This window comes from Dermacentor andersoni, chromosome 2, assembly GCF_023375885.2.
Source record: "Dermacentor andersoni chromosome 2, qqDerAnde1_hic_scaffold, whole genome shotgun sequence".
Taxonomy (NCBI): Eukaryota; Metazoa; Arthropoda; class Arachnida; order Ixodida; family Ixodidae; genus Dermacentor; species Dermacentor andersoni.
Window position 1 is genome coordinate 93,338,972 of NC_092815.1, and position 27,239 is coordinate 93,366,210.

General features: G+C 45.7%; 1 protein-coding gene across 2 annotated transcripts in view; it reads right to left on the reverse strand.

Annotated features, from left to right (window-relative positions):
- Window positions 1-17,369: 17,369 nt before the first annotated feature.
- LOC126541638 (oxytocin receptor-like) overlaps window positions 17,370-27,239 on the reverse strand; it is an 89,296-nt gene continuing 79,426 nt past the window's right edge. For both annotated transcript variants that reach the window (XM_055076795.2, XM_050188492.3), the window contains exon 3: window positions 17,370-19,632. In XM_055076795.2, the coding sequence (XP_054932770.1) occupies window positions 19,337-19,632 (296 nt within the window). In that variant the 3' untranslated portion in view covers window positions 17,370-19,336. The remainder of the gene's footprint in view (window positions 19,633-27,239) is intronic.

Here is a 27,239-nt window from a genome sequence, read left to right on the forward strand (position 1 = left end):
ATCTCTGCGATGAGCTGCTTATGTGATCCATGACGTAATGGAGAGAGTAAATTCTGGAGGGCTGACTTAGAGTCACAGAAGATTGACAATGGATGAGGTGGCGACTCAACGCCAGGGAAGTTAAGCTTTCAGTGTATGGCGTAATAAGAGATCTTCTTCACCGACGAAATCGCTGCAGAGTTTCTGAAAAAAGAAATTTCCAGCTTTGTTCGGGGAAATATTTCTATTATTTCTCCCTTTAGGTAGCTACAAGAAAGCAGGAGGTCTTTTACATATTTAAGCTATAAACCCCTACCACCTTCCCTAACAACAATAATATTTTTATGTGCCTAGACACTATGTCCCATTCTTAGGCAACGATGAGCAATGGCTGAGGAAGCCGGCAGCAAAGAATACGGCTCCAAATGTGGTACTAATTGTAAAAGCACTTTTGTTAGTAAACTCTCCCGCGTCGGACTTACAGCTTCGTGTTTGCTGACTGCACAGTCCTGAAGCCTCATTAAGGCCTGTCTGTTGCCATGGCAAGGCGAAAACTTAGAGAATGATTAAGAAAACAGCAGTAGAATCCGAAAATAACCGCTACTTTGTCAGCAGCGATGTGCTAGATAGATGCGCTTATGTTAGAAAGAGTTGCGTCTAAGAAAGAACGGAAATAGGAAAAAACTAGGTATACGGAAAGAGCAAAAGCTATCAACTGGGTTTATTTGCTTCGAATCTGCATATATAGGCAGTGTTCACACATGACAAAAATAGGAAGGTCGGAAGGAGGAGGAGAGGGCAAGTTAAGCTTGCCTCATGTCAACACAAGCTGCGCAGAAAATTGTGTTCAGCATAATATAAGGCAACAGGAGTGTCACTTCCGTAGTCATCGCCCTTTTCCTTGATGTGAAAAGCTTCTAAAAGCTCACGGGCTATTTTATTCTTGCTTCTGCCTAGAATGTTAATTTTGTTGAACAGTGGTCTACATCCTTTACATGCAATTCAATGAACGGGCAAGTGTGCTCCTTCTCTTTTCCGAATTGACAATGCATGCTCCCCTGCGCGTTCATCCTCAGCGCCCTGTTTAGCCCACATATACTCGTCCACATTTTAGCGAGATTTGATATGTCATGCCCATGGCACATTTTACGACAGTTTCGGCATGCTTTATTCCGCAACCGCTTCGGCGGGCTTCTTCTCCGCTGATCCTCGGACATAATCCAGGGAGCTAATTTGGAGCAGAAAAAAAACAACAGTGATGCCATGTCTTTTTCCCACTTTATTATGCTGTGGGCTGCTTTGTGCATATATGACGCAACCGTGGGTTTCCTTTGAGCAAGCACTAGGTGCTGCTGCCATATTTTTCTTTTTTTTCACCTTCTTAAGAAGGTTCTCGGCCACTGCTGTGATGACCTAGCAGCAGAAGCCGGCAGAAAGCAGCCTGTTAATTTGATTATGGAAGCTTTCTTGCATTGCACGCGTGCATGATTTTGTAAGAGCAGATTCCAGGCACGAACTTGCAATCGCCCTCTTAACTATCTTCGAACGCGAAGAATCGTAAGGTAAAAGCTCTTTCTGTGCTCGTGGTGCATAGTGCCCCAAGATATTATGCAAGCCAAACTGCAGTTTAAGATCTGAAAACTGCAACGAACATTTAGCAGGAAGTTCGTGCGTGAAAGCCAGACCCTTCCCATATTTCACGATGTGCGCTCAGCTCGTTCCGAAATCCGTTCCTCGAGACCCTCCCTTAAGGCCTCCTTAAAACTACCGCGGCGCGGGGTGCTTTCCAGTTCACTCACCGAGTCCCATGGTCAAGGCACGGTAGAGTAAGGTCTCTAGCGGTCGTGATGCGGCGCCACCGTGTAATCACCAGGTCATGACGCTCAGCAGAGTCGCAGTCCGCAGTGCGTACTCGAAGTCATAAATCGGGATCCACCGCTCGTACAGTGAACGATCGCTGCCGACACTGCCATTGTCCCCTGCAGTGGTTCGCGCCCGCCGCACAGATGTACGAGGCGCTGACAGAGACGTTCCTGCCAACACTGCCTCAAGAGCTCGAGGGCTCGCTTCCAGCAACACCACGCCGAAGCAAGCTATGACTCCGTCCGACAGTGGCGTGGCGCCCGCAGCTCGGTTTCGTTTGCAGGAGTCAGTAACATCGAAGACTGTGCCGCTGTATTCGCGTATTGTCGCTGACGTAGCGTCGCTCTGCCCGACACCCATGATCTTTATTAGCTCCGTCTTATGCCGTTCGGCTTCTGCAATGCCCCTGGAATCTTCGAGTGCATGATGGGCACGTGATCTACATCTGTTAATAGAAGACGTGACCGTGTTCTCCCCGACCTTTGCGACACGCCTCGAACGCGTTTCGTCCATTATTTCGGTGTTTCGTGCGGCTGGGCTACAACTCATTTCTGCAATGTGCCACTTTGGTCGCCACCAGATCGCTATCCTCGGTCATGTCATCAACTCGTATCCTGTTTGGACCGGATCCCGGCAATGTCCATGTTGTCCTCGATACTTTTGTACTGATCTGTGCCAAGAACGTCTCGAGCTTTGTGGGCCTTGCTCCGACGTCGGATCCTCGAGCCCTGCGCTAGGCATTCAGCGTCACGATGTGTTAAGTGACTGAGGAAGACTGGCATTGGGCGCTTTCTCAGCACCGAGTATCATGCTTATCGATGGTGTGACGACGACGATGACGATAATAACAAGAACAACAATTACAACATCGTACGTTGCGCGGTGATAGTGAAAAGAAGACGGTATGAGATAGAGTCAATGCTGACAGTGCTAGCGTTCCTAACGACACAGCCGCAACAACACCCTTAGAAGTTGGATGACTCATCGTAGTAAATTTCGGGTCAAAGAGTTCAACAATACTACTGCGTTATGGCATGAGTTGAAGCACTCATTTATTCTCGCTCGTTTATCAATTTACGTCGATTTATACGCCTCTTCAAGATGGATTATTTTCGATTTAGGATTTACCTGCAAATATCTTTAATCAAGTTCGCCGCCTCAATGCACAGATAGCAGGCAGAGTTAGCCTCTACAGTGATACGTGGCTCAATGGAGATAAGGGTCCCCATATCGCGGCTCTGGTGATTATGTAAAGCTACCAAGAATTTCTCAGAACTTATTATTATGTCAATTGCACGTTCATGTTCACTTAATTCATGCCGTCAAATTTGGTTAAAAACGACAAAAGAAATATAATCTAGATATCAAACAGAAGTTCTTTAAATGCCGGTGAAAATCAGAGCTATAAAACTAAAGGCTTCCATGCTGTTAGCACAAAGGCAGCACTATCGGCGCTAACAGATAAGAAAAAGAAGGAAGCGTGAAGTGCGCTCAGAGCAGGACGACACGTTCCTGACGTGATATCAATCAACGTCGCTTTTCCGATGGGTACAAGATCAAAAATACTATAATGCACGGTGGCCCGGATTGCCGCGTTTCATCTCTTCGCGAGTTACTCGAAGAAAGTTGCGGTGGTTCGGCTCATCAATACGCGGCTTTAGAAACCGACAGCCTCACACCCGCAAACCACGAGGTATCGCGGGGGAGGCGGGATAAAGCTGTCAGTATAACCGCATAGGGCTGGTATCGATGCAGCTAAGTGGAATAGTCCCGGCCATCCTTGCGCTGACGAAGCCGTATATAGCAACATAAAGGATCGGGTGGAAGCTTCGTGACAGCGTTCACGCCCACAGGTTTGCCTTCTCGTGCAACTTTTTCTTTTTTCTTTTTTGCTACTGATACAAAGTTCTTCGTTTCAGAGGGACCCGTTCGAGAGCCTTCGCTCCCGTGCGGCTTATCCACAGCCTTCTTCTTCGGTAAATGGTATTTGCGCATACCTAATAAAAATAATGCTGATTGGCCGATTTGTGCCCCTTCCATAGCCAAATAAGCGTGACCACACAACTGTTCGCTTCCAGCTGTCTTTTATCCCCAAAAGCGTTACAGCGCATTGTATGATAATATTAGAAATTTGGAATACTAGTCGAGTACTTCTGTTTCTATTTTTTCATTCAGTTCCTTCAGTTTTGGAATCAGTTTGCATTACAATTTTTCAATCAGAATTTCACATTCAGCTTCTTCGAATACTTGATCAGAATACGCGGTTGAAGAAGATACATATATTCGATTGTGTCACCGCCAATTCTCCATCTGTGTACTTACACGGAATTAAGCAAAGCGGTGACCACATTTGCAATCAGCTTCAATTCCTTGAAAGCGGAAAGCATGAAGGCAGCTTCATTTTACGTCACCCATATGCGTCACACCAGGGTTGAGCCGTCGCAGCACTTAGCGGATTCGTGTACGTAATAGGTGAATAGAATGAATAATTTGTTGGCGCTTCTTTCGATTTTCATGGTCATTTTGGAATGTAGAAACATGGAACTAAACTTTAAATATGATTTTCTTCAACTTTCCGATATAAACATTTGCCGTGAAGTTAGTGATTTGAAAGGTAATTGCTGAAATGGGCATTTTTAGTGAGTACATTGCTGATTTTTTTTTCAAGGATACGTCCGCCTTCGCGGTTATTTAATTTGCAGGGACGTAATTCGGGTAAGTTTCATACGCTTTCCTTTAAAAAGTTTGCAGAGTTAAACACCACACACACACACACACACACAAACTTTATTTTTCTTACGCGCCGTCCTGATGCAGCTTATCATTCATCGCGTGATTGTTTTAGGTACCACACAGTACATGAGCGCAAACTTACGTCAGCTCCCAAATTGCATCGTTCTGGCTCTGTATGATGCTGGGAACCGTGTCTACGTCAGTTCACTTCAATAAATTCATTCATTGAGATTATACGGGGAAATCATGAAAGATACAATAAAAGGAATAATAATTTATGTTGAGGTATGGTAGATGACGCTTCTGAAACTGCGAATACCATTTATACTGCAAACTTTCTTATTGTTGATAGTCCTCGTTGAGGAGCTCTGAACAGAAATCCTTAAGCTTCTTTCGTGAGTGTTCCATCCTCTCCAGGAACAGTTCCCTGTGTGGTTGTATTAGTTATCGTTCGCTTGCGGCAGTTACGAATGGTTTATGGGGCATGAGAAAACATTTTTTGCGTGTAGTACAGGCCAACATTATGAAATGGATAAGTTTACCCCTGTTAAAAGCTGTGCGCACAAGGCCAGCAACACAAAAACGACTTAACACTGATTATCGTGCTGTTCCTCCAAACTGTTAGCCTGTTCAAACAACTGCGCGAGAACTTTGACGTAATTTTTCTTTCCCACTATGCGCCTGTGTTGAGCTCGTGCCGATGGCGTACCTTCTCTCGTCCTTTACCTTCTATCCTTCCCTATTTCCCCTCCTTGAGTGCAGTTTAGCAGACCGAATATTTCTATCAGGTTAATCTCCCTGCCGTTCTATTTATTCCTCTATTCCTAAGCAAAATATTCTGTGGCCGAGATATCCATGAAAAAAGAATTGTGCAGAAACTATCGGCGGTGACTGTCGCTGCAAGCGATTAGCCGAAGGAAAGCTATTCGATTTATCATAGGAATGATGCGCTTGAAAGGCGTACATTCGTTGCTGTGAGTATACTTAGGAAGCGCTTGCATTGAACGAACGAACGTTTCTTTGTCGCAACCGCCACGGGGAAAGAGCAGCGGGAGAAAAGGACGGCTGTCCTTCCCGAGCGCAAAGTTTCAAACGCCGCAAAACTCAAGCGCGACAGTCCCCTCTCCCCTCTCTTCCCTGCCTACGCTCCTCGCAAGTTTTTTGCGCGAGAGCATGCTCTTTCCCTCGGCGCCTTTGCATCGCAAGTCCGACCCTCGACCCTCAACTACTTGCCCCCAGTGGCATAGCGAAAAACATTTTTCTAAAAGGTGTGTGGGGGGTGGGGGGGAGGGCTTACATGCGTGGTGCGCCGCCCCTTGGCTACGCCGCTGCCTTCCGCTAACGACCGCCACTAACCCCCCCCCCCCAAAAAAAAAAAATACAAAGAAAGGCGAAAGAGGCAAAGAAAGCTATTCGCTTTAAAGATTCAGAGGTGTCTATGTAGAAAACACAGCCTCCTGCTCATGTCCATAGAAGGCTCAACAACGAGGGCGGCAACGAGAACCGCGATGAATAACGCAGGCCGATGACTGCGTGCAGGCTGAGACGTTCGAGGCCCGCAGGATCCAATCGCGGATAGGAGCATGCAGTCTTATCTGGCTGTTCTTTATCTAGAATACACGATGAAGGTAGACATGAAGAGAGTACGTGGTGGATGGACACCGTAAAACCTGGAGGACGTACTGTGGACAGCTCTCTCTGTGAAAGATCATGAGATGCAGGGACGGGAGATGTCTGGAGTTAATATGTTCAGTGTTGTTAGCACAAGCACTACGTTTGTCTTTTAAATGAACTAGCGAATGCAGCCAACCAGGGAGAGCAACAAGGTCGGTTCCTAGCGACGTCAGTTCAGGTACTCTACGACAAAATAACCCGTCCGTGAGCGCTCAGCATAATGCGCTGACGTTAGGTCCAGAATTGAGCACCTATATGCGGACAACTATACTAAAAGTACAACGTGAGCTTACCTAGCAACCGTATCTGATGGTGGTAGCAAAGACAACTTCATTCGTAATAAATGTCCTTGTATAGGCCTGAACGGGCCTGTTTGCTTTTTATGCAGATATTTTATGCAGAATTTGCGAGTATTGCTTCACAACGCTGATTAACGAGAGGCACGAATTTATAACGTCGTGTTGAAACATCGATTCCTCTCATTGGGCAGAATTAGTAAGTAGCCCGGAAGCCCGCTACATATATCGTCCGGACGATTTAATCTACGTGCGCTCGGTTGTGTACACGCCATGCTGTCGTTAGAAATAAAAGTTGAGTTTAAAAGGCACACTTCATGGTAATATGCCGTAGTTTAACCACGTTTAAGCCTACACAGCCGAGGTGCGAACCACGTGTTGTATGCTGTATCTATTTTGTTACCGCTAGCCTACAATTTTCAAACCCGTCCGACGCATGGCACTTAGTGTGTCAAGGTGACAACATACCTGTAAGGCGCATGCCCGGCGAAGAACACTGGAGATCGGTGGCGGTTGCCGTGAATTTGCGAGTGAATAGATACCCTTGGATCGATACTTTGGCTCGCATTCTTTACAGGGCGTAGACGCTGTGGCGTGCTTTATTATCTGGATTTAGTCACGTGGTTGGCGCTGTAATCTTGCCGTGACCGTATGGATTAACGGCTATACGTAAAGTTAATTACGCTGAACTTCAGGCGCTGGCTGATCTCACAGATAACGTATTTCCATTTGCTTAAAGACAGTGTCCCCTGCGTGGCATTTTTGTGATGTTTTAAATTGTGGGAACCGCTTGAGCCTATATGAGGGCCCGGACAAAGCTTGCAGCCACCATAAGGGACGATCTGCTGGGATAATTTCGCCCGGAGACTCGAAGTGAACAAAGGAGCCAGAAAGTGCTGCAGGGATTATTGAAATACGGCGAATTCCCGCCTTGAGAGAGTTGATGGCTCGGTTTATCTCTGTTGAATCTCTGCTGAAGTTAGAAGGCTTACTTCTGGAACTGCAACATAAATAAATGGCAACGAAGCAATCGTTTTTTTTTTTTTTTTTTCAGAATGCAGTGGATAGCTTTTGACATAGACGTATTCACCGGGCGGGGGTCTTGTTTGGGTAGCGAGGATTATGAGCGGATCCCCTGTTTGGGTAGCGATGATTGTATTTCGTGCCTCACCGCGAAGAGCTGTAGCGGACAGCGAAAGGCGGGAGGGAGGGGGCATGTATGGACGAAGAACGGACCAGCCTTCTCCGCAATGCCAGTGCATACGCGCTGGGATTGCAGAGAAGACTGCCGATGGACAGTGTCTACCATATCAAATTTAACTTTGCGCTCTGGCGTCGTGTGTAGTTTTTCGGGACCGCCTAATTATATTTTAAAACACAACATTAGCTTGCTATATTTAACCTAATTTAACCTAAGAGGACGGCGGGGGGAGGGAGCTGTTCCGGATAAAGTATTATAATCAGCCGCAACCAGAGATGGCGTGCCTTACCGCATGAAATTGTTGGATTATGAAATATCAGAGCTATTGCATTTATTTTCTTGGGGGAAGAACACGCTTGACAATATATTTACAAGATATATACAACGGGCAGAAGACAGGCATACAAGATGGAGCCCGTGCGCACGACTATCAGCGATCGTCGTCTTTGTCAGTCCTCTCATCATCGTTCGCTGCTGCAGCGCCTCGTGGCATGACCCCCGGCAGCGAAAGTGCTGTTCCGCTGCTAGGTAGGTTTGAGTCATATCGCTTTATTCGAGCGACGTGAACGATATGAGAGGAGGATCGCAATGTGGAGGTATCGAGAGGTTGTAACTCGTAGGTCACGTCTGTCACTTGACGGAAGACACGGTAGTTCATTTCGCCCTACCCAGGCCCACCTGGGTAGGGCGAAATGAACTTCTCACAAAATCCAAGTCGCCGTGCTATATATATATATATATATATATACACACACACAAGGTATGTTTTTAGCTGCACCAAATTTTTCGATTCCCTATGGCAGATAGCAAAATTCTAATACTTGATGTAAATTACTAATTACTTCTACGAAAAATCTGAATATGTTAATAACTAATTAATATAATTCCGTTAATTAACATTTTAATTACTAGCATTACGGCCAGCTGTTCAATCTACGACTAATACCCGGTGAGTTTGCAAGGCGTATACACTTTGAACGAATTCTTAGGACTGCACCAGTTTCGAGGAATAGAAATAAACTTTACTTTAGGACAGCAGATTTGAGACCTAGGCCTCTCTACCAAGATGTCGGCCTCGAGTCTTTGGGCCCTGGCGGTATCTTCGACCCGCTGGACTGCGTTAAGTTCGTCTTCCGGTGCACCGCTGAGCAACGCGGTCTTCCACTGCCATAGAGTTTCATATTAGTATACCTAGAGGAAAATCTGGCGGTGCGATCGTTCAACCATCATGGGAATGATGGGAAGTACAGGTTCCGGATTGGAATTCTGTTGGCTGGCGAACTAGTCTACAAGTTTTTTTTTTTTTGCAGTTTTGGTTTCACTCCAAGCGCAATTGCTATAACTTGCAGTGGGAGAGTGCAACGCAAAGCTCTCTGTCTTTGTTATGTTGCTCGAAGTGGCGATAGCGCGCTGGGCCAGTGGCTGGGACGATGCTTGTGTCGCGGTGTGGTGTCGAAACCCTGACGAGAAGGTGACTACATCGCAAACGTTGAAAGAATGTGTTTTGACCTTGGTTAGCTAATTGTGTTAAGTTGGCGCTGTAGCGTTACGTGCTTCATGAAACTTCAGAATAGGAAAAAGAAGGCACTACTAATACAAGACAGCTTACTTCTAGTGGCTTGACAATCAAATGCTATTGAGGGCTTCATTATGCATTGCTCGTTTATGTGCTCATTAAAATGCGTGTTTTAGGACTTTGAGAACACAAACTTACTTGTGATAGGAAAGGTTGCTGCTTCCTGGCTGTAGTCTAGTGTCGCAAAATGGGTAAGTGCAAAGACACGTCATAACGCTTCGGAAGTGGCAGGTCAATATAATATATAATGAAGCATACTCGTACGAGGCCTCAAGCATCCCTGCTAGCAGTTCAGCAGATGTGCTTAAAAGTACTTGAAGACGTTCAGCAATCGTAACAGCCGACGCAGCCTTTCGAAAGTGCGAGAGAGTTCGCAAGTGCCTGTCGCCTGCGAGAAAAGTCTCGCGTTTGCAGCGAGCAGCTGTCGTAGCAGACGACACTTGTAGCATTCCTCTCAAGGGCGCAACACTTTCTCACAATACAACATTTTTATTTCCATAAGTACTTCATGAGTATTTTGATATAAGTACATGCACGGTTGTTATTGCCGTTGCAAAAATAAATAAATAATTATTCTCTGGCGTTAAGTTGGGAACAGAATCGCCCAAGAATGCATACCCTGGTGTGTCCTGGTGATAAACCATAATAAACCGTGCTTCCATATCAAAGTGATACAAATTTTATGTAGCTTGTTGTACATTACATACTGCAGAAATAAAATTAGATTCTACGCGATAATATTTGAGTACAGCTTCGTTTACTGCGCCGCAAGCAAACGCCACTAGTCTAAAGATCGAAGTCAATCCGAAGCCTGTACTTCCCGTCATTCCCATGTAGGTTGAGACAACGCTTATGAGAGCCCCGGCAGACACTAGCGCCGCATTTCCCTCTAGGTTATTTATTTAGAAACTCTATGTCTACTGCTATCTAGTCTTGTGTATCTTATTCTGTGTGGGTGTCTGAGGACAAGCCCAAACCATATGTTGTAGGTCCGTCCTTTCTTGACAGAATCTACATCTATCCGCGTATAGGTCCGGGTACTAGCGGTGATAGGCCACCGGGTATGGATGTGTATGTGTCTGAAGAGACACTACGCCGTCGCTTGTCGTCTACTTAGCGAGGAGTGTGCCGGGGGGAAATGGGCCTTTCCCAATTTATAGTGTTTGCTGATCTCGTTGAAGCTGGTCATGCGGTCTCTCTCCGTTCTCAGTATTTGCACGTCACCTGCTCGGTCTGTCAGTTCTCGAGCCAGGTTGTACACTATTTCGTTCCCGGGAAGGATGTGTAGGTGCCCATATAACGGGAACATCTCGATCTTCTTGAAAGTTGGTTAAAATTTGCAGCGCTTCCGGCGAGATTCTTCCTTTGGCATAGTTCTTGACGGCTTTCTTGGAGTCGCTGACTACGATGTTAGCCTCCGTGCAGGCTATTGCCAGTGCTAAGGCAGCCTCCTCCGCCACCTCCGCCACCTCCGTCTTTCCTGTTTTTACAGTGCCACTAACTGTTGAGCCACCCTCTTGATTCGTACCAACTATCGACATACTCTGTCTATTTGCATACTCCGCCACGTCCACATAGACCACGTCCCTGGCACTATGGAATCTTTCATGGAGAGATGCTCTTGCGATTCTTCTATCTTGGTGAAACTCTGGGTGCATGTTTATGGGGATCGGGGGTATTGAGAGATGTTCCTTTATTTTCCTAGGGATGTCTGTCCACACTCCGTGCTCCGCGTCGTAGGTCATTCCAATGTCGTCTAAGATGTGTCTCCCCGTCAAACTCTGTGTAATTCTTTCATACTGCGCTACTCGCTGGGCCCCAATAAATTCGTTTAGTGTGTTGTGCACGCCGAGCGCCAAGAATTTCTCGTTTGACGCATTTGCCGGAAGTCCCAAGGCTTGCTTATACACCGTTCTAATAGTGCATTCTCTCTTGGCTTTCTCCGCAGCGTAGAGCTTGAGGTAAGGGACTACATCTACAATACGACTGATAACGAATGCTTCAATTAATAGGATGATGTTTTGCTCTTTCATGCCGTAATACCTGTTTGATATCCGCTTTATTAGTCTGATTGTTTGTTGAACACTATTGTCCAGTAGTCTAATGGTTTCTCCATTATGGCCGTTTTCGGATATGCGGAGTCCCAGTATTCTCAGGCTCTCCACTATCGCTATCGTGGTGCCTTCTACTGTGACCACAATGCCCGGCCTTTCTCTATTGCTTTTTCGACCCCTGCATGTGGGCCTATAGAGCAGAAGTTCTGATTTGTGCGAGGAACATCTCAGTCCCTTGTTTCTGATGTAGTCTTCGACCGTGTTTACTGCTGTTTGAAGGATCTCTTCCACTGCCCATTGCTTCCAGCCGCCACCCAGAGTGTAATGTCCGCGATAGGCTGTGTCCGAGTCCTTCTATCTTTTCGAATCTCGAAGGAAGACCGCTTATTGTCACGTTGAATAGAAAGGAATATAGGACTAAACCCTGCGGGGTACCTAGTTTGATCGTCTCCGATTTGGATTCTCCAATTGAAATTTTTCCGGTATGATCCGTCAAAAAGTCTTTGATGTCCGCGTATATTTTTTTTATGTACAGATACTGCAGGCCGTTCTCGGGCCCATGCAGGAGTGGATACTAAGAATACAAACAAGTGAAATAAATGTAAACTAATTACTTGACATAATTGCAAAGATATAATACATACAAAAGTGAAAAAAAAAACATGGCAATATGCTGGACATAGATGACAAATCAATACTCGAACAAGGCAATATTATCAACTCAGAGTGTACATCACTCGGACTCGAATTTCAACCAAAGTTGATATTACTAATACATTGAACAAATGAACAAATATTTTGCGTCTTACATCCACCTTTTGCAGATTTTGTAGTATTGCCTTGTGCCTGACAGCGTCAAAGGCCTTAGATCGAGACCTAGTATTGCCTTGGTGTCTAGAGTTTTCTCATCCACATATATGATCTGATGTTCTAGTTTGACCACAATATCCTACGTCGATGTCTTGGGTCGAAACCCAAACATGGTATGTGGGTAAAGTCCTCCATCGTCCATGTATCTCGTGAGGCGTGTGAGAACCACATGTTCCATGAGTTTACCGTTTTACCGACGCAGGAAGTTAACGATATGGGCCTTAAGTTCGTCAGTTGTGGTTTCTTTCCAGGCTTCGGTATAAAAATGATTTGGGCTGATTTTCATTTACTTCAAATGCCACCTTGTTCGCAGCAGTTATTCATGTAGTCCATGAGAGCTCCGATCGATACATCGTCGATGTTCTTGAGTGTTTTGTTGCTTATTCCATTAGGTCCTGGTGCAGATTTCAGGTTGAACCTGGTAAGTTCATATCTGACTTCTCCCTCCGTAATGGGGGTATCGAGATCAGGATTCTCGTTACCTAGGAAATCCGGGATTTGTTCTCTATCCGTATCTCCACCGTACATCTTTTGGAGCTCTCGAAAGAGCCCTTCTTCTGTACCGTCGTAGCTGTGTGTAATCTTCTGTAGAGTGTGTTTTTGTATGGTTTTTTCTACTGCCGGGGTCCAAGAGGCATCGGAGAAGGTTCCAGGTCTTGGACATTCCTTTCTACCTTTCCATCAAGTTGCACGTGGCTTCCCACTTTTGTTGGGTTAACCTGTTTGCATATATCTCCATTTTCTTGTTTAATTTTACAATTCTCTTCCTTAATTTCCGATTATGTTTTTGCTTTTTCCATCTTTCAGCATACTACCTTTCGCTTCCCACATGTGAAATAATTTGCTACCCATCTCCTCTATCCCTGCCTCCTCTTGAACAGGTTTGGTAGCTCGTTTAACGCTTTCTTGTAGTTTCTCTGCTCATTTCTCGATGTCTGTTACGGTGTCTTCCGCATCTTCTTGTCGGATGTTGTGGAACGAGTCCCATTCTACAAGTTTCAGTTCTCTACCCCTCTTTTTCCTCGGGCCTGCTTGTACTGTTGTGACGACGATGTAGTGGCTTTCCTGTATGTTTGTGCAATGAGAATCTGCCAGATACTTCGTAAATGTGATATCTGGTGTCGTGTCGTTGGTTACGCTGTTCTCACGTTTGTTTCACGTTGTTCACGTTTGTAGCATGAACATTCAACATTCTGTAGTAGTGTGACCTTCAGTGACCGACTCTACTGTGTGTGATCAGTACTGTACCCTAACGCTTCTTCCTTCGAAGATGGGAGGTGGCGGGTTCAAACACCTTATAGTGTACATTGTGAACCGACTACCGGTGAAACGGTGATTACGTGCAGCTTTACTTGGCGTCTCATCGTGGAGAACACAATTAGCCGCATAGCGAACTAGCCATGGATGTGGTTGATAATTGTGGAGGCTGCTCGACGCGGCGTCACTTTAACTCCGGCTGCAGAGTTCTACTTTAGTCTTTAGATTTGACCTGTACAGTGTTCTACTTTGGTCTTTAGATTTGTCCTGTTGCTCTCCCTTCCTCTTTCCTTTTTCCTCCCCTCCTTCCTATCTTCCATTTCTGTGTTGCTGTCACCTCCCTTCAGAGGAGTAGGCAGGCTTTGTGCCCCTTCCGGTGGCAGTTGCCAGCCTGCTCCTCGCTTTCCCTTTCCTGATACCTGTGTATATGTGTTCAAAACAAATAATAATAATAATTGTGGTTGTTGCCCGAGGGTCAGTTATGGGCGTTAGTCCTTCGTGCTGCGCGTTTGCACATAGGCTTCTGCCCTTAACGTTCTCTATGCCGCATCCGCGAACCACATGTGGCGGGTTAACATCGCCGACCCCGACTAGCACCTATTTGTTCGCTAGGCTCAATGCTTTGCGGAAGGGTGAACCGAATTTCGGCTTGTGCCGGGGTGGGCTGTATATGTTAAGAATAAATTGGCTTCCCTCTTCTTTACGGGAGGAGATTATTTCGATGAGGACACGGTCTATGCAGCGCATGCCGGTATCGTGCTCGACAGCCGAGAGGTTTCTGTGTATCAGCGTCATGACGGTCACCTTCTCGCCGGAAGCACTGTAAGATTTATACCCCGATAATTTTGCCACCCTCGCAGTCTCTTGCAGGGCGATGACATCTGGCGTCTCCTTACTTGTTACGAACTGCTGCAGGTTTCCTCGCTTGCGATGATACCCACGGCAGTTCCATTGCCAAATCGGGTATTGGTTACGCGGGGCCATGTTGATGTATCTGTTCATCCCCGGTGGCCTTGCTATTTTCTACCGCATTCGGTCTGCTATACGATTTGCTTCTGCCGGCCCTGCACCTGCCTGCCGAATATCCTTTGGTGTGCTTTCTAGTGCCGCTATTCTATTCTCTAATCCATCGAATTATTGCTTAATCTCTACATACCTGTTTGTGAATTGTCACTGCAACCCGTCTAACATTTCTTTAAACATTTCCATAACCTCACTGATTGCAAAGACGCTCTTTTCCTCAACCGTTTCTTGCAGCCTCCTTTTGTGTGGTGGTGCTTTCCCGTTCGCTTGTGTGGGAACGGGTGTTGGAGCTCGACTAGGCGTCGGCTTCCTACTGGTGGAAGGTGTGTTGGTATTTTTTCTTTCTTGCTCTAGCTTCGTTCTTTCTGCCCTAAGCTGCTTGATCTCATCGTTAAGCGTTGCATTCTCTCGGGTAATCTGTTCTAACTTGTTTCTAATCTGTCATTTCCTGTTCTAGGGTGGAGCCCTTGTTTTAGGCGACTGAGTAGCAGTGCCGGAGACCGCGCTTGCCCAGCTCACCTGTGCTTTGCTCCCGTCTCCCCCTCGATTAGTTCTCGAATAGGGCCTCGAGGTTCTTGCATATGCTGGTGTTGTAGCCTTTGTCTTCATTGATAAGAATAGTTCTGAGGCTGCAATTACTACCTTACAAGCGTTTTGTAAAGTATTCACAGGTAGCATTGATTTCGATTAAATTCGATCTATGGTACATAATCCCAACTGTCTTAGCAACGGTTCCGATAGAAGTAGAATATTTCTCTCACAGTACGGCGACAGTATTCTCAGTGGTTCGCTGTAATAATTCACAGATGGAGTGGCACCTCTACATACTTAATCGCACAACCCCACAACGCGAAGTTTGTGGGATCGTTCCCGACCTGCGGCAAGTTGTTTTTTCATCCACTTTAATTTCCATTTATTTATCGTTTCTTTATTTCATTTATTAAGCACAAGTAATTTCCCCTATGTTGTCCTTGGTGTCAGTGTTTGTTGGATTCTTATGATATGTCTAATAAAAATCAGGTCCCTCGGTTAACCCCATTTCTTCTCGTTCATCGAGCTTTCGCCACATTTATCTTCGCGTTGTGGGGTTATGCGACGTTGTCACCTTTTAGTCCCACTTGAAATTTGCCATCCAGTGCTTGCTCGCCTTTTTGTTAAGTGACTTGTTTCGCGAATATGTTTCTTTTATGATGTTCAAAAGATACGCCCTTCCAAAATTTTCTATAGAAAAATGTTGCGGCTTCACTATTTTCTGGGCATAATTGGGTCATTAGCCGTGAAGTATGCATCAGCAGCACCTCGGTTTGTTTTTTGTTTTTTCAGTAGTCAGCAGTTACATTTCTTTTAGGTTAGCTCGAGTCTACCCTATTAACAAGCAATTTATGATGTACTTGTGGGCGCGTTCTGGCGGCTCTCTTTTCACACGCAACGTTGTTATCAGGACGCGCTTAAGTGAGTCCGTTCCTTTTGGGACAATACCATTTTCCTCAGAATAACACTCAACAAACCTTCCACTTATAATGAAGAAAGAAGCAATTAGAGTCTGTTTCCTGCCGTCGTCGACAAATCATGACCGGTTTTCTCGATATCAGAAAATTGACTCGTGTTTTATGGATTAACAAAACGCTGTGCTCTTTTTTGAGATTCTACAACTAGCCCTGTAGAAATACATTGCCCTGAGAAATCGAATTGAATATGGCATCAAGCCATATTCAATTCGATTTCTCTTTTACCTTAATACATAACAATGCCTATTGTTTTGCGTAGCCTCTGGACGTGTGATTCCGAAGTTCTGAAACCAACTTGCTCAATTTTCCAAGAACCTGGGGCCTACTTACACATAGTGCGTTTGCGGCTCAGGGTCAGCCATTAGATTTGATGGACTTGCTGGATGCATGTGTATGCTCACTTAATCTTTATGTATTTTATCTGTGAAATACTTTGGGTTTAATTGCTATTTCTGCTGTTTGCATTTGTGGTCTTCAATGTCAAGAAATAATGTTCATGACCTACTCGGTTGAGAGCTTACGCGGAATCGAGAGGTGAAATGTTCTGTTCCGGGTTGACTATGCCATGTTTAGTATCGTCGTCCCTTGTTTTAAGTGGCAATATGCGATCACCTGCGAAGTTCGGTGAGACTAGGCTAGATCAGCGAGTCTGGCGTATTGCTGTTGGGGAACCCCGCAAAATCAGATTATCCCGGAGGCAGCTATCATGGTGAGCAACAAGTTTAATATTCGCCTTTGTGGGTCATCACCTAACACCTGCGAAAATGGGTTCCGAGTGTAAAAATACGACTAAAAAAGGTACGGTAAGGTGCGATAAATGTTCCCAATATTGCATATTTCATAAGTGACTGAAAAGAAGTGCTGCTGGTTGTTTCGCTTGTCGTGCTTTTCAAATTATTCTTCTTGTTCTTGTAATAATTCTCGCAGCTAAAGGTGCTTTGTGTTTCAGTAAAAGGTAGCACGAGATATTATAGCATATAAAGGGACCCCGACGCAACATACTTAGATTTGTAGACATGGTAACTGCAGAGCCTTCCCAAGTGGTACGATGGGCGAGAATGGCGAGAATGTGGGTAACTTCGAATGCAGACAGCTTGATACGATCTACAGGAATACCACACCTAAAGAAATAGATGCTCAATCCACCATTGTAGGACAGTCTCAAGGGGGATAATTGGAGCTCGTGGTTTCGGTGCCATAGCGGCAAGAAAAATGTGCCCCTGAAAGTGGCGTGAAAGTAGCTTCTTGTTGCTCTTGGATTGGTGGCAACTTCATTTTTTTGTGACTGTTGTTTCACTTCGAGAATTCGCATAAACAATTTGAAAGCTCGACAGGTGCACGGAACAATACTTTATTTTTACTCTCTTTGATAGATATTTGAAGACAAATGAAACTGCAAGTGTTTTTTATACAACATCGTGGACGCTTTAATGTCTATTCGACGCACTGAAACCATAAAAAGTTGTGTCGAGTGAAGCATAAAGAAGCACCCGACTATGACCAGTAGAAACGAAAACTTAGAAATAGTACTTTACTTTGTCTTGTATACATACAGCATCCTCCTCGAAAACCTCTCTTCACGCGTGACGAAAATAACAAAACAGTGCTTCTTGCACAAACGAAGCACAAAACAGCTGAAACAGTCCTTGTAAGTATTCGTGTAGACTTGAGCAAGAAAGGAAACGAGTGCTCTGGAAAGCCACGTAACGTCAAAGCTGCAAGGCAATACGATGACCATTCAAAGCACGCACGGCCTAACAAAGTTTTTCAGGCCAAATGAAGTAACGTGGTTAGTCCAAACATCCGCACGTAAACGTCCGGTCGCCATCCAGCGAGGGGTCCAAAGGAAGTCACAGCTCACAAGTGAAGATTGATTTCTTTGCGCCACAAACATACACTCATAAAACACACACACTTGCGTGAAAACACAGATACAATTGCACGCACGCACAAACAAGTGTGAGTATATAAGCAACAAGTATGTTACACCAACTCGACCTCACGCACAAAATTAAAGAACGGTGTGCAGAAGTTCTCTGAGAGTTTGATCGCAGTGCCTTGGTATACGCACGCACACACACACACACACACACACACACACACACACACACACACACACACACACACAAGAGCTAAGAATCCCGTGGAATGTTTCTTCGCGGAAGGAAATGAAAGGTACAGTATCCAAGGAACAGTATTACTTTCTAGGGAAAAAAGGAAAGTGACCTCCCCTTTTTGCTTTATAGCCCGTCTAAATGTCTTTGGTTGATCACAGCTGCGTCCTGTCGCACTCCTGTAAACACAGCTGGCGTGAGCATTATACTGTACCACACCTAAGCACACAACCTGATGAACACGGACCCCAGGAGGTTGCTTCGTTGGTTCATTGAAGAGCGAACGCCTGATGCGAAGCCATCGGGAAGGAGCCCCAATCTACAGGTGAGATCCATTGAGAACACACGAAGGCATTTGTAGCGGTAGGTCTGCTTCGTTGATGCTGGCGCTTACGTTGTTTTTGTGGCATTGCGATGTTGACACTTCAACTCACGCGAGTCGCACTCACAGCGGTAACGTGGAACACACCGGGCCATTACCACCTTTACTTGTAAAGGCTGGCTCAGCAATCCCCAGTATCCTTGATCACCTGATTCTGTGGAACTTTTGCGGCATAATTCGAAGATTGCACCCTACTACGGTTATTGCCGGTGTGCTTTATGACTGACCGGCTTAAACTTAATCTCCGTCACACTGCGTCCGCAGGAACTTGGCTTCTTTTTCTTAAGGTACTTTTCTCGGTCTCCTCTCCTACGTGCCTAGCCTGGAACAAATGTCATCACAAAAGGTCTCATCGGTAGAGAGGGTAGTAATGAAAACGATGACGAAGAAAGAGGTAGGCAATACACACATCTCGGATAACGTATTCAGGTGATGCCGGGAAATTCAACTACGCGCGCTGAGCAGCACGCTAATAGGTTTCTTCATTGGTGACAGCCGGTGCTAAGGTCTCAAAATTCTTCACAGTACTCATTGCACGTCACTTGAAACGGTGTCACTCGAATTTCCAGTCGCAATGTTCTCTCTGTATTGCTTGAGCATGCAGGTCACGGGCCCAGAGGGCAAGCTGTTCGAGTCACGTGTCCTGCCAGGGCGGCTGAAAGGTCAGCGCACTAAGCTCAACTCCTGCGCTCGGTCTCAGCGCAGGCGGTCACGTGCAGATCCAGCATCGGTATTGCGCAAGGCGACGACATCCGCATGCGTGCACCCCGTTCTGTGCGCGCGGCGGCGTCGCCGTTGGCGCGCCGCTAGGTGTGCCTTCGGACGCCCATGTCGATGTTGTCGAAGGTCTTGCGCGGTGTCGAGCAGACCGGCGAGCTCTGGCGGCTGATGTTGATGTCGGTGCCCTGGGTTGTGATTTCAGGGAGGAGTCCACCCGTGCCACGTGGGTTGGATCCGTCGACCGTCCTGTCCTGGCGGCAGCAGCAGCAACACACCTGCTGCCTCAGTGCCTGCACCAGGTTCCGGTTGAAGAACAGGTAGATCCACGGGTTGACACAACTGTTGAGGCTGTTTAGCAGCATCAGGATGGTCACCGTAGCATCTGCACCACATCGAAAGGGAAAATAAGGAGACGTACCGAAGCCTGCGTTCAGCACACCAATTTTGTCCTTACTTTGTTGAGCTTATGCTTCCATTACTTTGTTTAAACGAAACCACTTCTCCGTGCATGTTACTCTGCTTACATCGGTTATCATTTTAGTTTCTCGCTCCACGTATGGTTGTGAGTTGTTGAAGGTCCTGGTTAGAAAAGGAGTACTTAAACCACAACAAGATACCAACGTGTCCTGTACCTTCATTAACGCTCAAAGAAATGAAGCCACTGAAGAGCACAACAATAGAGTTAGGAAAGCATACGCTTCAACTAATGTAAATGCCTTCTTCGAAAAATGCAACATGTCAAAGTGATTTTGCGCTCACGTTGTGTGACATGCAGAAAACCCCTATTCCTAGCGCATGCATGATGTGCTTTGTTTTATGCGTGTTTTGCACTTTCTGGAAGATCGTGCTTTATAGATCATTTTTGCACTTTATAGCGCCATTCGTAGGTGGCTTTTCTAAGCAGTGACGTAAACTTCAATGCTTCAGCTATCAGCTGTTTACTTTTTCTGCGCGAGCATGCACTGATCCTTTAAGTATGAACCCAAACCTTCGCCATTTCTAGTCCGCCCCTGCGCATATAAGAAAAACACACCAGGAGAAGACGACGTTGCCGTAAAGCAACGTTGGTCAAAAACAGGCTCACGTGTTGGCTTTGGTTGACACCACCATGGATTCTTTTGACAATATATCGCGTATTTTTTTTTTTGTCATACCGGCTGTGAAGAGCACAGATTGCCAAATTCGATCCCAATTATTGGAGAGAATAGCCAACAGAAGGAGATCGCCTTATCGCATAGCACAGATGTAAATGAATCCATTTGGCATTATTTTTAATGACAAATCAAATTACGCCATTACAAAAAAAACTTATTTATTAAGCCACTCATTGCCTACGTGTTACGATTTTCACTGAAGTACCTTCGGCCAGTAACAAACCCTCATCGGACAAGGAAAATGAAAGGCACGCTTTGTTTTTCCCCACGGGCACTCAAGTGTGCGCCGTCGTTTGTGCTGCATCATCATTACGCTCCTGCCTTTTTCGAAGTTTGTGGCAGGACTTTACTTCATTGTGTCCACCACTCCTTTCTATCACATATTTGACCTCCATCTGTTGGTATCCTTCCTACACGTTTCAAATAAATCAACCGTCGCCACCAATCAACGTCTCATTCATGTTTTCTTATTCCTGCTTCTGTTTCTTTTTACTCTGCGCACTATTTGTGCCCACAGAGAAAGGACAATGACTACTGTGAAGCACGACGTCAGGCAGCTAGCGTCGGCAAGCCAACTCCTCTGACGCCGCCCCTTATTTCCTGCGTGGCCCGCCTGCGCGTTGACTCTTGGTAATTAGTACTTTCGCGGTCGCCAGACCTTTTGAGGCATTGTTCGTTTCTTGGTAAGTTACTAGTGACGGTCGCGTCATGAACCACCCGCAATACCCGCTCTTTGCTATACTCTCCCTCATACTCACCGCGCGCTCGGCGGTTGTAAATTACCGCTAGCCTATCACGCAAAAAGGACACATTTTCCATTAGCCTTTCCTCCATACTTATTTACTACTAGGCTTCAGACTGTTACGTGGCGCTACCCTTACGTTCTTCATCTTTCCACCACACTTATGCCGTCTTTTTTTCTTACAAATACTTTCTGTAGCGTGATAAGCCCGCAATTAAGCCAGAGCAATCATATTGGCTCCACAAGGTCCGTGCAACAGCACGCGAAGCTTCAGAAACATTTTTGACGAAGGAAAAAGCTCGCGCGAGGGATTGCAAGCCAGGGACGCATTCTCTCGGCGAGATTTCGCTGTGAACGTAAGCAACAGACGAACCAAGGACGCAACACACCACTGCCGGCGCTAGCAATTAAAAGTTTTCTGCTTTATTCAGCAAAAAAGTGAGGCGTGAGGAAAGCATAAATGCTGATAAAGCGTGCAGCAGGCGCGTCAAACAATTTGCCTGATGCTCCGTGTGTGCTTAATTAGCATCACCGTTCGCTTGCAGCCCGGTGCGGTGCCGTTAGCTTTCGCAACGCTTCTATTTGATGAAACCGTACTAGCTTGTACCAAAACTGGGACTCACTGCGGTGTCATTATTGCATAAACATCTGCGCGGTCAAACAAAGTTTACGTATACGGTGTCCTATACGACCCCCGTCCCCCCTTTATTATTATTTTTATTATTATTATTATTATTATTATTATTTAACTGCTGCCTAATGAGGGGTGCGAGAGCTGTAACTGAGTAGGGTAGCGGTAATTTCGGTCTCCCTGTCTGGCCCAAAGTTTCCTAAAAGCTCGTTTTCATAAGTACAACAGGACTTAATTATAACGTGCAGACGAAACGCAATAAGGAGCCCGGCGCTTTTCAAGATATACGAACTGGCAGAATTTTTGTCATTGCAAAACTAGCAGCGCTGGAAAAAATACTGACTTTGAAAGTTTCACTGATATATTAAGTGACTCTTCTCGGACTTCCACGAAACAAGTCCCTGTTCCCAAGGCATACGCTGCAATTGACGCGTAACACAAATATCTAAGGGTCGTTAGATGGCAGGCAGAACTTGCCTACTGCCGCAGCAGACTACTCGATGAATACAATAACGCACAATAAGTTCATTCGACCTCGCGCATGCGCCTGCATAAATGAGCTAGGAGACGATGGCGTGAATATTGCGTGACGTTGTCTTCTTTCACAGCAGTTCTGAGAATACGGTTCGTTGCCGCTCTTAAAGTGGCTCAGTTACGCATATTCACACTTTCCGAGCCCTAACCCCAGCTGCGCATCAGAAGCAGCCGTTGATGACCAATTCTGTGGACGCAAAACTCCACCAGCAGCTGTAATCACTTTCCAACAGTTTGCAAGTTCCGTAGAACTTGCAGACCACAAAGCTTGAGCATTATTTTCGTCACAGCACCCTTACCGACTGTGAGCTCACTTTAGACTAGCTGAAATGTGTTGTTACATTATGCCGTGCTAAGTTAAGCTGCAGGTCCAGACGGCGTTACGTATATGATGTTGAAGAACCTCGGAGCAGCAGATAGAATTACTATTATGCAGTTATTTAACGATATCCGGATAAAAGCTACTCTTCCCGATTCATGGAAAGTCGCTCGTGTTATTTCGTTCCTTAAATCTGAAACGCCTCCTCTATGTGTTCACTCCTTCGGACCCGTAAGCCTCGCAAGCTGTCATTGTAAGTTAATGGAGAAAATAGTGGGCATTCGAATGCCACGATGGTGTGAAAGCACGAGTGCATTTTCCGACTACGTGACAGGGTTTCGAGAACATTCTTGTGCTATGGATGCCGTGTTTGACATTGTCAGATGCGTCGAACTTGATCGTGTGTGTTGAAATATACCAATCTTAGTATTCGTAGACATTCAGAGAGAACTGGACACCGTAAGTCACGTACATGTACTTGCTAGTATGTTAGAGCTCAGTCTTTGTGCCGATCACTGCGATAGAGTTCAAATTTTTTGTCTGAAAGTAAACTAATTACGCAAACAAACGAAAAACAGAGCAATGACCACAGCATCGCGCTAGTTGTCGCGCAGGGTAGTATTCATAGTCCGTTCATTTTTAATCGTGTAACGGCGGCACTACTACAAAAAATACCGTCTGGCCTGCGGTAATCACTGCACGCAGAAGAAGTCTGCATATGGGCCTCTGGACCAAGTATAAGTCACAGTCAAACGAAATTGCAAGAAGGTCTTGATGTTATTGATAACTTCTTGAAGGAAATGGGCAGGGGTCTTTCATAAGCTAAGACAGTTGTATTGCCTTTCATTAGACGACAGATGAAGGCTTTTCACCTGAATTTCGAAGGGCAAACCTTGATGTCCGTGAAAGAACATAAATTTTGAGGAGTTATTCTCGACCAACAACTGTCCTGGGCTTCGGACATCCGCGCAATAATAAGAAACAAAACACGTGAACACAGTTATATACGTACTTCGCCTTCTAGCCGGCCCGACGTGGGAGAGGGGGAGGGGTGAGGACGGTCGCTTCATTATTAGAAGTAGATAATGCACTCTTAAAGCAATAAATTGTTTATTGCGCACCTATTCGTTATGGCTTGTTGCAAACTTCTGAGGAGCTTCTTCAACGCTTACTGTCAAGATGACTTAGGGTGCGTCTAGGCGCCCCCCAAGCAACTTGGAGTCCTTTAGTCATTGCTGAAACTCGCATTTTAATGTAACGTGAGAAGCATCTACTAAACCAGGCCCTCAGGAATAGGGACAATAGAAAATTCACAAGGCTATTCAGGAGCATAAAACTTTGTTTAGTTTTGAATTATACAAAGCGAATATTTCTTATCCTCCTTGGATGCTTACAACACCGAAAATTGAACCAAAGGTCGAGGGAACACGAGTAATAGCCTAAAAGCGACAGGTTCAGGATAGCCGCGCAACAACTGGTGCTATGCCAGATTTGCACCTTATATCTTCAGTATATCCGGTTTCGCATGGGTAGCATAACACCTCCCTTACGTTTGCTTTGACTTTGCATGCACAAATCAATGCAGAACTTTATGAAACACAGCTATGCGAAGGAGCTTTAATATGCGTGCAGATAGCGCACATTCTGGAATATACCGCGACTTTAAACAGTGGCACACGAAGTTGCACTGGCTATGAAAAATTTCTAGACGTGACAGTTACTGTGTTCAAGATGCTTCTGAAAGCGTCTATACGCCTTAGAACAGGCGACACACAACTGAAGCTCAATTACATCCTTTCCACATTTGCTGCATTCGTTGACATTCAAAAAAACTAGAAACAGAAGAAAAACAAAGGAAATAACTCCATCGAATTTTTTTCTTTTCTTTGTGCGGGACAGTTGCTTTATTTCATTTCTTATTATTTTCAGAGAAAGAGATGTGAGAGTCGATATTGCAATTACATGCAAAGCAGGGAACATCTACAGCAGTAAGCGACATGCAGGTAATCGGAGCGTCTGGAAAGCAAGTGATGCAAATGCGGTTTCTGAGAAAACGCCAAGTAGACAGACTCTCGTTAAGCCTCAAAAGAATCGATCAGGCATGTTTAACTTCTCGAACTCATATGAATAATTCTTGTGGCGGATACACCTCCTAGATCATCCTTTCAATCAAACTTATTTTTTTTTATGCTGCCGAAACGCGGTAGGTGCACGGAAATGCAGTCCTGCGTTGGTTTCCAACTTGAAATACTGTTGGTCACGGAAATGCTGGAGAGAAGGCTCCAGCATGATGTGGTGGTGGTAGTGGCAGCGGTGGTGGTGGTGGTGGTTAGTTGTAGCGGCAGGCGAATTTAGCCTGGCTATCAAGCCCGGCAAGTGCTCCGCTCGAGCGTCTCTTATAGAGTAACTGTAGTGCGAACAACTCCGATTTCGCTAGATTTAAACGCAGGGATGTTTTCATTTCGCTACTTCTGCATCTATTTGAACTGAAGGTGTTGTATAAAGACAGACAAAGAGAGAGAGAGGGAGGTGGAGAGGGAGGGAGGGAGGGAGGGAGAGGGAGAGATAGACAAAGAAGAGAGAAATGCAGGAAAGTTAAGCAACGCCGGGCACTGCTGACTATGTTATACAATCGGGGAAGGGGAGAAGGGAACAGACTAGAAAATGAAGAAAGGACCAGTCAGTGTGAGAGAATCCGTAGAGAAATGTTCTCTGGAAGTCACAGGCGTTCGTATACAGTACAGTCACTTGCAAAAGCACCATGGCAGTTTTATGGATTTGACCGTGGAAGAGTACTTCGGCCAATGTCCCAAGATATTTTCCACCGCCCTCCTAGCGACTACCTCACAGGGCACATCGTTGAGCGTCAAAGGAGAGGCTGTGGCAAAGAATGTACTCCATTGTTTCGTCATACCGGCATTTATTGCATGCGGCACGGTTCGTCCCTCCGATTCGACATACGTAACCATTCGTAAAACGCGGCCCATATGTGACTTAATACGTTTTTTTTCGCAGCGGAATAACCAAGGTGTTAGACAAAGGTAGCGAGTAAGGGTCGAGTGCATGCAAACGGAAGTTGTTGAAACCCGGCGAATAAAAAACCAAATAATTAAATACGGACGTGTTGCGTGCCAAAGCCACGAACTGATTATGACTCACGCTGTAGTTGAGAGTAACGGATTAATTTTGACACCATGGGGTTGTTTAACACGCAGCCAATGCACGGTACACGAGCGTTCTTGCATTTCTCTCCCACCGGGATGCGGCCGCTGCGCATATCGCCACTACGCTACTGCTGAAGATTCTGTAAAAGGTATGTACAAATGAGTGTCGGCCCTCCAGCGTGGATACCTGAGGCAGCATCGTCCACAAGATTACGAAGGACGAAAGAGAAAAGCAGACGGCAAGGAGATTAACCAGAATAACGTCCGCTTGGCTACCCTACACCGGGGGAATGGGAAGGGGAAAACAGTGATGACAGGGAGAGAGAGGAGGGAAGGAAAGAAGGAAATTAGCGGTGAGTTCGCTGACGCATGTGGGCTAATAGAAATTCCATTATTAGTCACGGACGTTCACACAAGCCCGTCGTCCTCAAGAAGCACAAAACAAGGTTACCAATGATACCACATTACCAATGATCTCACAATACCAAGGCTGGCGCTGAAAGATTATGTCACGTCATGTGATCACTGTTTCAACATTCAGTTATTACTTTTGTTATCGTAATACTAGTACCGATCCATACGGATTATATTATAATTCAGAGGGCCTCCCTTTTTTCCGTGCCTTAGCTCATTTCTCTACTCAATACCTCGTCCTCTGCAGCCAGAGTTTCCTCGGCGGATAGTGCACCCGTATCTTCACTGAAGCCAAATTAGGTTCGTTGCTACGCGGGGATCTCGCAGCTCGTCCGGCCAGAAGAATCATGAAATGTGAAATCAACTTGTTACGCCGGTGCACACAAAAGCGTGCCCTTTATGAGCTTCGAGTACTTTCCATCTCTCCGGAGAAAACATTTTCACCAAGGGCCACTTTAAGCTCGAATTACGTATACTGCGCCCTCACTTTGGAGAAAGAAAACGCTTTGTAAGGTCTCATAAGTTAGTTCGTACAAAAAAGTTAGTCCGCTGCTGCGTTTCTTTTTATGTCATCTCCGCATCTTCTTACTCTTTCAACATCACCTAAATTTTGCTACGCTGACAAACAGGGAGCAACGAGCGCTATTTTATGTCGAATAAAGCAAAGCTCTATCACTGGACTCTCTTTTATATGACGTCGACAGGGCGCTATTTGGTACGATTCTAATAGCGGCTGACAGCACCTGTGAAGACTGCTAGTACAGTATACCTACATGGAAGCGGGCCTAGAGTTTAGGGGGGGGGGGGGGCACGTTTCTTCTAAACTTTCAGATTAGCCCAGCTGCGGAAAAGGTCCAGCTAGCACCACACTGCTGCTGCCTTTTACTGCGACAGCAGCCAAAAGCTGGAAACTGCGTTTGCCACGTGTGTCCGTCGATCCCTTTCATCACGCGCTGACGTCAGGCCACCTGCTCACTCTCGCCATACAGGGCGAAGAAATGCGAAACTCCGCCTGGCACGTTCCCTGCGAA